This window comes from Chanodichthys erythropterus, chromosome 9, assembly GCF_024489055.1.
Source record: "Chanodichthys erythropterus isolate Z2021 chromosome 9, ASM2448905v1, whole genome shotgun sequence".
In the NCBI taxonomy this organism is placed as follows: Eukaryota; Metazoa; Chordata; class Actinopteri; order Cypriniformes; family Xenocyprididae; genus Chanodichthys; species Chanodichthys erythropterus.
The window spans coordinates 2,472,497-2,487,414 of record NC_090229.1 but is presented as its reverse complement, the minus strand read 5'-3'; the positions used below and the strand labels follow the sequence as shown (position 1 = coordinate 2,487,414).

The following is a 14,918-nucleotide window of genomic DNA, read 5'->3' as shown; positions in this document are numbered from 1 at the left end:
TAAGATCAACATTTTTTTACAAAGTTAAAATTGTGGCATAAAAATTCAGAAAAACTCATAATTATTATATTAAAAGGTTGAAATTCTTACAAAGTTAAAATTCCAAATTAAAAAGTCACAATTATGGCATAAAAAGTAAAAAATGTGACATACTAAGAGAAAATGATGACAAAGAATAAAATTATGACAAAAGAAAAAAATGACATACTAAATCAAAATTATGACCAAAAGTTATAATTATGACAAAAAGTCCAAATTGACAGACTAAACTGAAATTATGACTTAAATGTCAAAAAGTCAAAATTGTCTTAAAAAGTCAATTATGACAAAAACAACAACAACAAAAGCAAACTTTTTATCTTAATTTTGACTTTTAAACCTCTCAAGTATGAATTATGTGATAAGTTCAACATTAATCTCAATTATGATGCGGTTTATTTCACACACACACACACACACACACACACACACACACACACACACACACACACACACACACACTGTATAAACTCCATTTATTCCCACACTGGAATCATTTTCCACAACAAGAACAACAAGGACTCGCGTGTAAAAACAACCTTGACTGTTTATTTGGATTGCCAAACATGTTAAGGCAGAGACAGTATAAAAAGCAACAGCAGTTTGATGATACAGCAGACATCAAGAAAACCTAAAGACGGGACTCGACCCGGCCACACCACTGACTTCTGTCCAGAAACCACTGTAAACATGTCCAGTTATGCATCACGACTGAAGGAACAAAGGTCGGTGAGGCGGCAGACAACCAGACATTGCACTGAATCAATACAAAGGTACATAAGCTAGTTATAGTCGCTGTTGAGCTTCGGGAAACTATGTACAACTATGTACATCACGATAATACTGTATGGCACTGAGATGAACATCCACTTTATACGATACAATAGATTAATGGCTGTTAATAACAGTTTATTCATGTTAATAAGTCAATGCAGAGCGAGCCACCTTACTTACAGTCACTGGTAATCTATTGCAAACCGTCCTTTAGAGGTGATGAGAGAGCAAATACATTCAATAGTATGGTTACACAACAATATAAGTGCATACGAACAGCTAGATGTAGCCATGTACAGGCAGAGTCCACGAGCAGAGCGTTTACACAGACCTCGAGAACGTCTTTCAGGCCTACATTCATTGGTTAGAAGTGAAATTAGTCGCTGCCTCCCATAGAGGCGATGAGTTCAACACCATGGAAGTGATGTCTGTGAATCCTTGTGTGCGTCCGGAACGTCTCACATCTTCCCGTCGTTTTCTGCAGAGATTAAACAGACGGTAAGAAACGCGCACAAGATGAAAGTCATCCGGGCTTTAATAACATTATTTATACGTCCCCCTGTAGGACGGATGGACACATCTACATTTAAGATAAATAACACATCTTTTGTCTTTTTATGGAAAATAATAGATGAATGGAAGCTCATTTCTGCCACATACGGAAAAAGGCTTTTGTAGATCATGATTATGACGTATAAAGTTGAAATTTTTACAAGATTATGAGATAAAATTGAACACTCGAAATTATGACTTAAAAAGTCATAGTTATGACATAAAAATAAAAAATTATGACATACTAAGCCAAAATTATGATTTAAAAGTCAAAATGACATTAGAAAAAGTCAAAATTTTTACACAATTAAAATTCTATCTTAAAAAGTAATAATTAATACATAAAAAGTCAGAAATATGAGTCAAAATTATGACAGAAAAAGTCACATTTATGACATTAAATAGTTGAAATTCTTACAATGTTAAAATTCTGACTTGAGTCATAATTGTGGCATACAAACTCAAAATTTCAACTTATGTCACATTTATAACATAAAAAAGTCACAAATGTGACATACTAATTCGAAATTATGACATAAAAAGTCAAGATTATGAGATAAAAAAATATGACAGAAAAAGTTATATTTATGACATTAAATAGTTTACAATATTCTTACAAAGTTAAAATTCTGACTTGAGTCATAATTGTGGCATAAAGTCAAAAATGTGACATACTAAATTATGACATAAAAATTCGAAATTATGACAGAAAGTAATAATTATGACATTAAAAGATCAAAATTCTTACAAAGTTAAAATTCCGACTTAAAAAGGTCATATTTATGACATTAATTAGTTGAAATTCTTACAAAGTTAAAATTCCGACTTAAAAAGTCACAATTATGACATAAAAAGTCAAAAATGTGACATACTAAGTTTAAATTATGACATAAAATTATGTTTTCTGCAGAGATTAAACAGACAGTAAGAAACACGCACAAAATGAAAGTCATCTGGTCTTTAATATAATTTTTTATACATCGCTCATGGAGTGTTTTTATATTATAGTTATTATAGTTGGATGTTTGTCTAACGTTTTTAAAATGTTACTACATGTTTCAGAATGTTCAACATTTAAAAGTAACATTCCCATAATCAAATGGAATGTTTCCTGAACACTGTTTTTTAAACATGTTTTGAATGTTCAGAAATAACATTTTCATAACTTTATGGGAACATTCTTAGAACATATTTTTGTCAGCTGGGTAAAAACTCAGAAGTGAAAGCTCCATTCATTTTCTCCATAGGGAAACTTATTTTTAACGATAACTTATAAACCTTTAAAGACAGATCTTTTGTGAGCTATGAGGTTGTTAATCGATGGTATTATCTTCTGTTGAAACCGTCAGCCCACTTTTAAAATAATCATATTAAAAATCACAATTTGTGGTGAAAAACTACATTACCCATGATGCTGTACAAAAGATTCCACCAATCATCTCATTTGCTCTACCCACTATCACTCCCATGCTCTCAAAATACTTAAATATTTGAATATATATACATATTTTGCAATGAACTTAAAATATATTGTTTTCATCATTTTTAAATGAGTAGTTTTATAGCTCCGCACCGCTAAAACAGTGGGCGGGCACTTATGTATTCTATTGCATTTGTTTCCTCACCGCTGGAGCATGTCTGTGTTGTCGTCACTTGCTGGTTCGCAACCAGAGCCGCCGAGCTCAAACCTTCAGGATCATAGATCACAGAACATTACAATCAACTCTTGCCGTATAACCATTCACGGTGAACTATGGAAGCCTTTTTCTGCCATGAAATAAACGATAAAGAAAGTAACTGCAACTTTTTATCTCACAATTCAGACGTTTTTTTCTCAGAATTGCATGATATAAAGTCAAAATTGCGAGTAATAACGTCAGAATTGTGAGATATAAAGTCAGAATTGAGTTATGAAGTCAGAATTGCGAGATATAAAGTCAGAATTGCGAGATATAAAGTCAGAATTGCGAGATATAAAGTCAGAATTGCGAGATATAAAGTTAGAATTGCGAGATATAAAGTCAGAATTGCGAGATATAAAGTCAGAATTGCGAGTTATGAAGTCAGAGTTGCGAGATATAAAGTCAGATTTGCGAGTTATAAAGTCAGAATTGCGAGTTATGAAGTCAGAGTTGCGAGATATAAAGTCAGAATTGTGATATAAAGTCAGAGTTGCGAGTTATGAAGTCAGAATTGCGAGATATAAAGTCAGAGTTGCGAGTTATGAAGTCAGAGTTGCGAGATATAAAGTCAGATTTGCGAGTTATAAAGTCAGAATTGCAAGTTATGAAGTCAGAGTTGCGAGATATAAAGTCAGAATTGTGATATAAAGTCAGAGTTGCGAGTTATGAAGTCAGAATTGCGAGATATAAAGTCAGAGTTGCGAGATATAAAGTCAGAATTGCGAGATATAAAGTCAGAATTGCGAGATATAAAGTCAGAATTGCGAGATATAAAGTCAGAGTTGCGAGATATAAAGTCAGAATTGCGAGATATAAAGTCAGAATTGCGAGATATAAAGTCAGAATTGCGAGTTATGAAGTCAGAGTTGCGAGATATAAAGTCAGATTTGCGAGTTATAAAGTCAGAATTGCGAGATATGAAGTCAGAGTTGCGAGATATAAAGTCAGATTTGCGAGTTATAAAGTCAGAATTGCGAGTTATGAAGTCAGAGTTGCGAGATATAAAGTCAGAATTGCGAGATATGAAGTCAGAGTTGCGAGATATAAAGTCAGATTTGCGAGTTATAAAGTCAGAATTGCGAGATATGAAGTCAGAGTTGCGAGATATAAAGTCAGATTTGCGAGTTATAAAGTCAGAGTTGCGAGTTATGAAGTCAGAGTTGCGAGATATAAAGTCAGAGTTGCGAGATATAAAGTCAGAATTGCGAGATATAAAGTCAGAATTGCGAGATATAAAGTCAGAATTGCGAGTTATGAAGTCAGAGTTGCGAGATATAAAGTCAGAATTGCGAGATATAAAGTCAGAGTTGCGAGATATAAAGTCAGAATTGCAAAATATAAAGTCAGAGTTGCGAGATATAAAGTCAGAATTGCGAGATATAAAGTCAGAATTGCGAGATATAAAGTCAGAGTTGCGAGATATAAAGTCAGATTTGCGAGATATAAAGTCAGAGTTGCGAGTTATAAAGTCAGAGTTGCGAGTTATAAAGTCAGAGTTGCGAGATATAAAGTCAGAGTTGCGAGTTATAAAGTCAGAGTTGCGAGATATAAAGTCAGATTTGCGAGATATAAAGTCAGAGTTGCGAGATATAAAGTCAGAATTGCGAGATATAAAGTCAGAATTGCGAGTTATAAAGTCAGAGTTGCGAGTTATAAAGTCAGAGTTGTGAGTTATAAAGTCAGAGTTGCGAGATATAAAGTCAGAATTGCGAGATATAAAGTCAGAGTTGCGAGTTATAAAGTCAGAGTTGCGAGTTATAAAGTCAGAATTGCGAGTTATAAAGTCAGAATTCAGAGTTCATTGCAATTCTGACTTTTTAACTCTCAATTGTAAGTTTAAATCTTGCAACTGTGAGAGAAAAAATCTGAAATGAGAGATAAAATGTTGCAAGCTTCCATAGTAAACACACCTAAAGGGCTCATATTGACTGCTTAGTTTTTGCAACCAAAACTGATCATAGTTTAGTTTTTTATGAGCATACTTTTGAATATCCTCTCAACATTCTGAAACAAGTAGTAACATTTAAAAACATCCAACTAAAACACTTCAGAAAAACGATCCATGAATGATGTTTTTGTACTAACATCTTCAGAACATTATTTAAGACCAGAAAACGAATGTTCTATTAACATTATTGGAGAACGTGTGTTCATAACTTTGAGAGAAACTTGCCAGAATGTTCCCTGTTAGCTGGACAGTAGCGTTGAGATGTTCGGTAACAGTTTATTTAAACAGTATTTCAAACTATTTTTTACCTCTAAGCAAATGCCATAGTACATTGGGGCCTTTACAGTATGTTTTAATAGTACAAGGAACTTCTTCTTTACAAGATCAAGCAACATTTGATTCCTCACAATATGAGCCCTTTAATATAGGCTATAGAGAGTTCAGAAGTAATAGTATAGTTCATAGTTAGTTTTTGACCTTTTCACCTTGAAAGGGGTCATACTGGCCGGACACCAGTGTGTAGCTCATGCCCAGGTGAGTGAGATGATGCGCCTGAAGGTGGCGGCCGTACGGAACTGGTTCTCTCTCCCGTTCAGTTTCTCGCTCCTGCTCTGGAGATCCTCTTTCTCCAGGCTGAAGGGGCAAAACATACAACGTGTAAACAATAAAATACTGTGAAGACTATGACATTTGTCATGTTTTATTTGGTTAGAAGCTATACACTCTTAAAATACATACAACAGGAGATTTGCCATGATAAGGCAGGAGAGGATGCGACAGAAGCTCTAATGCTGTTGAATCTGTCACTGGTTTGCTGCTTTGAGCTGCTTCTGAATCCTCTCTCCCTGCCGTTTTTCCATACAGAGGGTAATGGAAACCTAGAAAGGAAAACAAAAAGCTTACTCTTTGTAGCGGCACAATAAAAACAATCCATACCTGGGGAGGGAATAACTTCTGTGACGCCAATCCTTGATACTCGCATCTTGTTTTATTTATAAAGCTTTGTACTGTAAACAAACATATGTGCTCCTGCACTCACGCCCACTCTTTCATGCTAATGGCTGACTCACATGGGGTGTCGGCATTAACGCTTCTCATTTACTTTGAATGGGTGACGTCATGCGTCGCCGAACTGAATTGTTGGTTCCATTGCGTCGTGTCACTGCCATCGCTTGCGGTAGAAGTAGAAAAATTATCAACTTTTCAAGCGCCAATGCAATCAGACTGTCTTATGAAAATACCCTAGCACAGACGCAACACTGGAAAATAGAGGAACATCAAAATGGAGATCAGTCTTTATATACGTACCGGGACTTATTCCAGAGGGACCAAGCCTGGAAGGAGCTGGCAGAGGCGACTGGTGAATCTGGTGTGTATTGTGCTTGTATTGTGTCTGTGTACTCTGTTTATCATTGAATCATTTAGCCTCCTTGTTAGAGAGCCCGACTCCCATGTTGGCGGACCTGAGTTTGAGTCCTGCTTAGAGCAGGGAGTTTGAACTTGAGGGGAATGGGAGTGAGGTTTAGGGGGTGAGTGTAACAGATGTAGGCTATTAAGAGCCATGTAAACCTCACTCCCCTGATCTCAAGAGGTGCTCTAGTGACTGACGCTATAGAGACTGCAGTCTTTAGCCTCCTTATTTGACCGTCTGACTCCCATGCTGGTGGACCCGGGTTCGAGTCCTGCTTAGTGTGGTTCGATCTGGAGGGGCTACACTAGCATAGCATAGCATGTAAGTAATCTAGAAGTAATTTGGTTGGCTGTTGTCACTGTGTTGGTCGCGTCAGCACCAAGCTTCAGACATGGCCTCCGTAATGCGTCAAAGCCCCGTGTGAATCAGCCGTAACACATACACCCCACATAGTTAATAACACTCCACTTCTACCCTTGGTCACATGACATTCTCATTACATGACTCCTAAGTTTGTTGTACAAGCTCCACTTCAATAAAGATTTGTGGCGTCATATTAACAGCGTGTAGAAGATGATTACCTGGGTAATTGTGCACCAAAGCTGGAGACATCACTCTGTACGCATTGCTGCTTGCCTCACACAGGTGCAAATAGGGGTAGGAGTGCTGAAACTGGAGGAAGGATTGCTGGGGTGATGAGGCGGCCCCTCTTGCGGTCTGCGAGTCTTCAGACATCTCGCCTGCTATCTCGTCTCCCTCCGGTCTGGTACTTTCCTCGGTGACCTCGGCAGCCGTCTCACACTTGACATTCTGGAGATCGGCCTCCAGCCTGGACTCGGACTCTACGGGAATGTGCCAGTCTTTCCCCTTGTCTGGACTGAGACTCATTTCCTCAGAGATCTTGTTGACCTCTTGATTTTGCTGCTTCACATATTTGGACTGATAAGAGTGGCTCCAGGACTGAGATTCTGAAGCCTAAACCCAGAGGAACATCTACTGTCAAACAGTTTCTGCTCTGACAACCAAAGAAATTACACACCTTACAGGGAAGCCCTTTGTTATGAAACAGTAGCCCTGTGTTTAATGCGTTCATTGAAAACTTCAAAAGGAGGGCAACATCAATATGATCTCAATCATCAAAGAATCCTGGCAATTCGATCATTTGATGATTAAGGACCATATTTCCAAAAACACCACTCAAAACAACATGCGTTGGACTGTTATCCCAGCATAACCAAGGACATTTCTAGAAGTCTGTTAATGTCTTTAAAAGAACATTTCCTCAGTAAATGATAAGTAACATCAGTAACTTACATTTAGAAATGTTACATTTGTGTCCACATTTGATTTTGAGTTTGAACTCTCCAAACTGAGGTCTTCAGATTCCTTAAGGACCCCTTGTTCTTTTGTCATGCTGATATGGGATGGCTTTCCCTGCTGCTGCTGTTGCTGAAATGACAGCTGCTTGTCCAATTCCACATAGATGAAGCCAGGTTTTGCACAGTTAATCTTAACAGAGTTTGGCCCCTTGTGAATAGACTGAGGAGAGCTCATAAATTGTTTTTGCTCATCCTTTGTTCGTTCCTTTTGCTCAGATCCTCGCCTAACTTGACCTCTGCTCTGCTTGCTATACTGTATTTCCTCACAGCACGCCTCACTGTGCGGCCTGTGGGTGCTGGGCATCATCAGAACCTTCTGGTCCATGGAAACACCCCGGCTGTACTGTCCGTAATACAAGGACTGAGCCAGCGCTGTGTGCGTTTCAGCGTACTGAAGCTGTGATTGGGAACTTGAGTGACTAGACGATTCAGAGCTTTTTACATCCTCATTTAAGTCATCCTTTGTCCGACCGTAAGGTGAAGCCACCTTATGGAATGAAGTGGAATTGGCTTGCCCAGAGTGCATGTAACCTGGGATACAATGGGATTCATAGCCATGGCCATGAGATGTGGACTGGACCTCTTTTCCTGGGGTCACAGTGGGAATTTTGGGATTGATATTGGCGTTTGAATCTTGTGTGGAGTTCCTTCTAGATCTCGAGTTTGATCCACCGTCCTCGGCTGCATCGGATATGTCGGAGTATGCAGGGCTGTTTGTTTTAGTGGTCCCTCCATCACCATTTGTAAGAGGGCCACAGTCCATTCTTGCAGAGCTCCCAATGGAAGGACTCGGTGCGTTGTCTGAGAAGGTGTACACCTTATCGGCTTCGGCTCTGATGCTCGCCATGCGGCTTTCCTGCGTTTCACCGGGACCATTCACAACATCTTGCTTGCTCAAGTGCTCTTTCAAGAGGCTTACAGGAAACTCTTTCCCGGTGCTCTTGGCATCGTCCGTTTTGGTGTAAATCGGGTCGCTTTTGGGACTCCGGGGATCTTTGCAATTCCTGTCCTTTAATCGATGCTTTTCCTTTCTCTTACTGTCTTTGCTCAAGACTGCGGTGGGGTTGGCCATGTTAACTTGTGCAATAATGTCCAGCTTTGGCTTAATGGGTTTCAGGGAGAGGTTCTTGGCTTTTGTGAGGGCAACAGTTGGAGAGGCCTGATGAGAAGAAACTTCTGGGATTTTAGTAGGAAACGCAGTGGGTGGAATAGCAGTCAGCTTCGGAGGAGCAGGGGCAGCGTTGATGAGTCTGTTTGTTCTAGACTTAGCCGAGCATCTCTCTGTGAACCCACTTTCTTTCTTTACTTTGCTACAGATGTCCCTCTTATCAATAGCACCCTCCGCTTCGAGCTTAGGCATCTCGACAGATGTGTTACGATCCGTCATGAGGCAGTTCTCAAGGACGACAGACATGTTGGAAATGAGTGGGAGGTTGCTCAGATCGTCTATGGATCCGTCCTTACTTGCCACGTTCGGACGTATTTTTGCATTGGCTATGGGACTGCTATCGTTGTTGAGCAATGCTTTCCTGCTCTTTGGAGAACCAACTGCATTGAGTTTATAAATGCTTCTGGGCTTCTTGGAGATGACGTTCTCAGAAGAATCAAAAGGTACAGAGCTAAGTGCTTCATCAAAATCTGAAAGTCTGTCCTCGCTTTCCACTTCAAACTCTTGCTTGCTGTCAGTGTTCAGGTGAGCATGTGACTGGTGGTAACGAAGCCCGTTGATATGTTTGTACTTCTTGTTGCAGTTCGGATGTGGACAGTCTATTAGCATTGGGGACGCGCAAACTTGATCAAGAAACACAGGGTCAGATTTACCCTGAGGGGTGGAAGGAGCACTCCTGGATTTGGCTCGTATCCTTTTCCCATTCCCATTCCGAATGTCCTCCGAGACCAAGCTTAAATCTAGATCCGCTGGGGCTTTGCTTTTTCTTTTTCCACAAATAAGTGGATTGGATTTGATGTCCTCCACGGCATAGTATCCAGGTGTCCTACAGCCACTGAGGTTCAGACTCCCTCGTCTTCCTTTGTTGCTGATTCCCACACCGCGCCTCTTGTGAGATAGTCCTCGTATCTTGGATAGACTTGGGTCGGCAGTTGGTTGTTCTGGCATGCTGAGCCGCATCCGTTTACCACGTCCACGTGCACAAGGCATTTCAGAGTCACTCATTGGCGACTCACAAAACCTAGTTAAAAACAACAAAGATTCATGAGAGTATGTAAATAAGCACACTTTAAATGAACGATCTAAACAGGTTTAAACCTAGACCTTAAAAGGAACAGATTTACTAACAGCTTGTGATAGCTCAAACTCTCTTTTGGGGTTAAAAAACTACTGTCAGGATTTACTTAAGACACAGTGAAAAGCCGTGGCCAGTTATTTTTGTGGCTGACCATATTGCATATGCATTTCTAAGAGTTTCCTTTTCAGACACAAAATGTATGGGAAGAGAGTATTTAAATAAATTAAAAAATATTTAAAAAAATGTGATTTACTAAGGTTTACTGGTTGTTGCGCCATTATTTAACACCCAACAAAGCATGTCTTAACCCATTTTCCACTCGATAGTTAATTTGCGCTGCTCTTGGTAGATTGTGACTGCTCTTATGGCTCTAATTTGCCCCGTTTAGTAAATCTGGCACCTTGGATCTTCAGGACACTGCAAGTCATGCATTCAAGAAGAAAGAAAGGAAGGTGTATTACCGTGGAGGAGCCCAGTCATGCTTGGTACAGTCCAAGAGAGTTCCCACATAGGTCCTTTTTCTCCATGTGACGTTCACAACTAGAACCCCTGGAATCAAAGAGAAACAGTCACAGAAATGAGTACCTCTGAAATATTGTGTGCAGGAGCAAAAAACACCCAGAATGTAAAAAAAGAATTAAAACATTTTTCATAATCACCAAATAAAAGCATTTAGGTTTAGCCCTAAGTGAACTCTTAAGAATAAAGGTTCCAAAAGGTGCCAAATAACAGTACCGGTCCTCCCAATACGCAAAATATGGAAGTTATGTAGGCACCGAACCACCTCTCAGAGATGATTTAATGACTAAGGATGCAATAGTTTTGGTTTTGATTTAAAGCGGTGTGCTGTTGTCCTTCCTACATAACATACAAATCAGACAAATCATGTAACATGACTGTCGTAATAAAGCCTACAGTCTTGCTCGATACTAATAGAGTTGCAAAAGAGATGCTGTTCCTCAGGTGGCTTTCTGTGCGCATGATCCGAGATGGAGTGAAACACGGATAACTATAGGTCACTTTGGGCTTCAGGTGTGCACTTAAACGGACAAATACACACAGAAAATATGTCAAAATGCTTGTCTTGGCGTGTTTTGACTTAAACAGAGTCAGTTATGTCTTAAAGGGTTAGTTCACCCAAAAATGAAAATTCTGTCATTTATTACTCACCCTCATGCCGTTTCATCCCCGTAAGACCTTTGTTCATCTTCAGAGCACAAATTGCGATATTTTTGATGAAATCTGAGAGGTATATAAGGCCTTAGACAGCAATATAATCCATACTTTCAAGGTCCAGAAAGGTACTAAAGACATTGTTAAAACAGTCATGTGACTGCAGTGGTTCAACCTTAATGTTATTAAGAGGCGAGAATACTTTCTGTGCGCAAAAACAAAACAAAAATAACGGCTTTATTCAACAATCTCTTCTCTTCTGTGTCATTCTCATTCGTTGTTTACGTCCAGCACTTCCAGGTTCATCGTCAGAACGCCGACTCATTATTGGCCGGCTCCTGCGTCAGCATCACACGCATGCGTCATGCTGATCACGTGATCAGCTTTGGCCAATACTGAGCCAGCATTCGGACATAAACACGGAAGCCTTCACTGTGTTACTGCGTCACCTGCGTAAGATAATGACAGAGAAGAGATTGTTGAATAAAGTGGTTATTTTTGTTTTGTTTTTGCGCTCAAAAAGTATTCTCGTCTCTTCGTAACATTAAGGCTGAAACACCTGCAGTCACATGACTGTTTTAACGATGTCTTTAGTACCTTTCTGGACCTTGAGAGTGTTGATTATATTGCTGTCTATGGACGAGTCATATTCCTCTTGGATTTCATCAAAAATATCTTAATTTGTGTTCTGAAGAGAAACAAAGGTCTTACGGGTGTGGAACGACATGAGGGTGAGTAATTAATGAGAGAATTTTTATTTTGGGGTAATCGAATGCTTGTCAGTTTATTAGATCTGTGCATTCGTTCTTAAAGTGACAGCAGCCTAATAAACCTGCTGCTGTCTGTCATTTAATGTTAATCAAACAACACAAAACAAAAAAACGAGAGAATAATTTACTCGTCTTCACTTAATAACCTTAATAAGAATCAATGTATATTTAATTTATAAGGTGTAGATTTATTTTTGCATTTGATTACTTGATTCAATTTCTGTAAAGTACACTATTATTAGTAGTAAGCTAAATCCCCTATTGTTTTATGGACTGTTTCAAACTGCTCTGAAAGAACAGATTGGGGGTCATTTTGGGTTTTTTATGAACGCATTACAGAGATTTTTTTAGGGCCCCCAGAAGTCTAGGACCGGCACTGCCAAAGAACCATTTTTGGAACCTTTCAGTGAGCAGTTCCATTTTTCTTGCTGAACATTTTAATAATAAGCCTTTTTTCCCTCTGTAAAGAAGATTGTGCAATGGAAAGATTCCATGGATGTTAAGTGTTCTTCATGGAACCATCGATGGCAATAAAGAAGCTTTATTTTCAAGAGTGTATTTTCGAATGGATTCATTCAGCGATGGAAGTTAAGATGGTGGTCTGCAATTTTAATTTGCTTAATCAATATGCAACCAGTGTCTCCTCTTCCTTCAAACGATTCAGTCTCACAGCTGCTTTGAAAACGCAGTCCTGCGGAGCTAATGACAAAAACTCGCCCTTCACTCATCATCACGGATCCAGTAAAACCAAACCATTCATAATGTGGTGAAGAGAGGCTTGATGACATATTTCTGCTTTAACTGTGCACAGAATAAAAAGCTCTCACCTTCCTCAGTCTCATGCCACACAATACCCTCTAGATTGACACTCGTTCCTGGTTGACATGGCTCCATGTAGCTGGACTCGAGGGCTTTCTCGGCTTCTTGTGTGTTTGTTCCAACTGACCGCGTCTTTACACTCAACTGGAGAGAGAGAGAGAGAGAGAGAGAGAGAGAGAGAGAGCATAAACAGTGCAGCTGATGTATAATGCAGCTCAATTTGATCAAAACAAGTGACTGATGTTCTCCAAGCATATAAATATCCAATTGATCACTTAATCCTCACTCAAATGGCGATGCCAACACCATCATGTCAGATCGGCCCTGTGAATGGTGTCACTGGAATCAAGACAAAATGAAAAAGACATCTAGCAGGACAATAGAGCAGAAGGGGGCGGAGCCTCTCGCTATATTTAAAACTGCAAATAACACACGAAAAGCGAATTGGCTTCAAACAAGCCAGTGTGTCTTTGTCCAAAACAAACAGAGGGAATTATGTTGCTTAGGTTTCCAATAGCAACAGACATGACGGTTTTCACAGGGGCTGCATGCGTTAACAAAGGAAATGGCTGACAAACAAAAGAATGATGATATTGCAAAGCAAAACGCCGGATGGAGCTCTTTAGGATTTTGAGGAATCTGGAAAGAGATTCATGTCGCTCACAAAGAAGCACCTTTGGTGCATGTGGAGGCTTCATTCTCAAGCACACAAACACTGAATCCGCCATCAGCTCGAGCTACAGCCTCACGCGCGTTTCCACATCACGATAGTTCGTATAAGGATCGCGCGTAATTATGCGCGTATCGACTTGTTTTAGCGACATGAAGGTGTCTGAAGGACAGGCGTGCGCTTACCGTGCTCGTGTCGTCGATGTGCTCAACAATAGCCGCGTCCATCCCGCCTCTGCTGATGAGGCTCTCCGCGCCGTTCTCAAATTCATCGCCGTGCTTCTCTTTCCGCGTCCTCGCCGCGTCTTTCTCTCTCCTCACTCCTTTGCTCTGGCTTTTGCCTTTCTTGGCGTCTTTGGCGGCTCGTGCGCGCGCGTCGGGGCTGCTGTCCACCGCCGCTGGTGCTGAATTCATCTCCCCGCCGCGTCCTTGAGCCTCGCGCCGCTTGCCGACGCACACTTTAGGAATTCCGCTCACAATCTCCAGCGCGTCCGTGGCGGAATTCCTCCGTTTCAGCTTGAATTTCTTGGGCTCCTTGCAGAGAAACGGCTGCTCGGCTCGCGCAAGGCCGTCGAAAACGGCGCCTGCGCTCGCGCAATTGTACTCGAGCTCTTGCTCGCGACCTTCCGCCGTGCTTTTAACGCTCAAAACGCGATTCATCTCCAATCTCTGTCGATCCTTCTCCAAATCCGCGTCCAGGTCGATGATCAGATTCCCGACCCCGATCTCCCAGTCATCCCCGCTGTCGTCCGGATCCGCTCCGTGTGTCTTGATCCTGTGCTGAAGGGAGGAACTGACTGACATTCTCCACACAGGATTTCTGACAGAAAACGGTGATGAATCCTAAATCAAGTGGATGGGAGGGTATTAATCACACACAAGTGCTAATGGAAACTGAGTGACCGTGGTGCTGGAGAAATGCTCATGACTGTCTCCACATTAAAACTCATTAAAACAGATCAGCGTGTGTAACCAAACACTCTTGAGTGACGGAATGATTGTGTGCAAATGAATCCATCAATATGTTACAGCAACATCTTTATGTCCATTTAACCCGCCACAACTAACACGAACGTTTCTCTAACGTTACAATGAAGTTATTTTGTGAATGATCTCAGCGTTCAGGTGTTAAAATGTTTTTTTGTTTTTTGTTTTCTTGTTTATGTGAACGCTATTTAATCATTTTGCATGTTTTATGGAATACTTTTGAATGTTCTCTCAACCATATGGGGAAAAAAAGTTTTTATTGCAATGAAATGAATGTACTTTATTTTAGTCCGATAATGTTTTTTATTTAATATTTTGTATTTTTTAGTGGATTTTATGGTACTAAATTATATTTACGCAATAGTTATAATCCATTTATTGAATTTTTGAGCATAGACCTGAAAATGAAATTTCCAACTTAAACTCTCATAAATTTTGAATGCTTTAGACTTAATTTTGGTCTTTTTTT

General features: G+C 40.0%; 1 protein-coding gene across 1 annotated transcript; it reads right to left on the bottom strand.

Annotated features, from left to right (window-relative positions):
- Window positions 1-694: 694 nt before the first annotated feature.
- On the bottom strand, window positions 695-14,266 carry znf608 (zinc finger protein 608). Its single transcript, XM_067393428.1, has 9 exons — window positions 13,649-14,266; window positions 12,802-12,937; window positions 10,493-10,580; window positions 7,721-9,974; window positions 6,988-7,381; window positions 5,734-5,873; window positions 5,481-5,628; window positions 2,991-3,053; window positions 695-1,291 (listed from the first exon to the last, which is right to left on the bottom strand). The coding sequence occupies exons 1-9, from the start codon at window positions 14,264-14,266 to the stop codon at window positions 1,272-1,274; spliced, it is 3,861 nt and encodes a 1,286-aa protein (XP_067249529.1). The 3' UTR covers window positions 695-1,271.
- Between the last annotated feature and the right edge of the window lie 652 nt (window positions 14,267-14,918).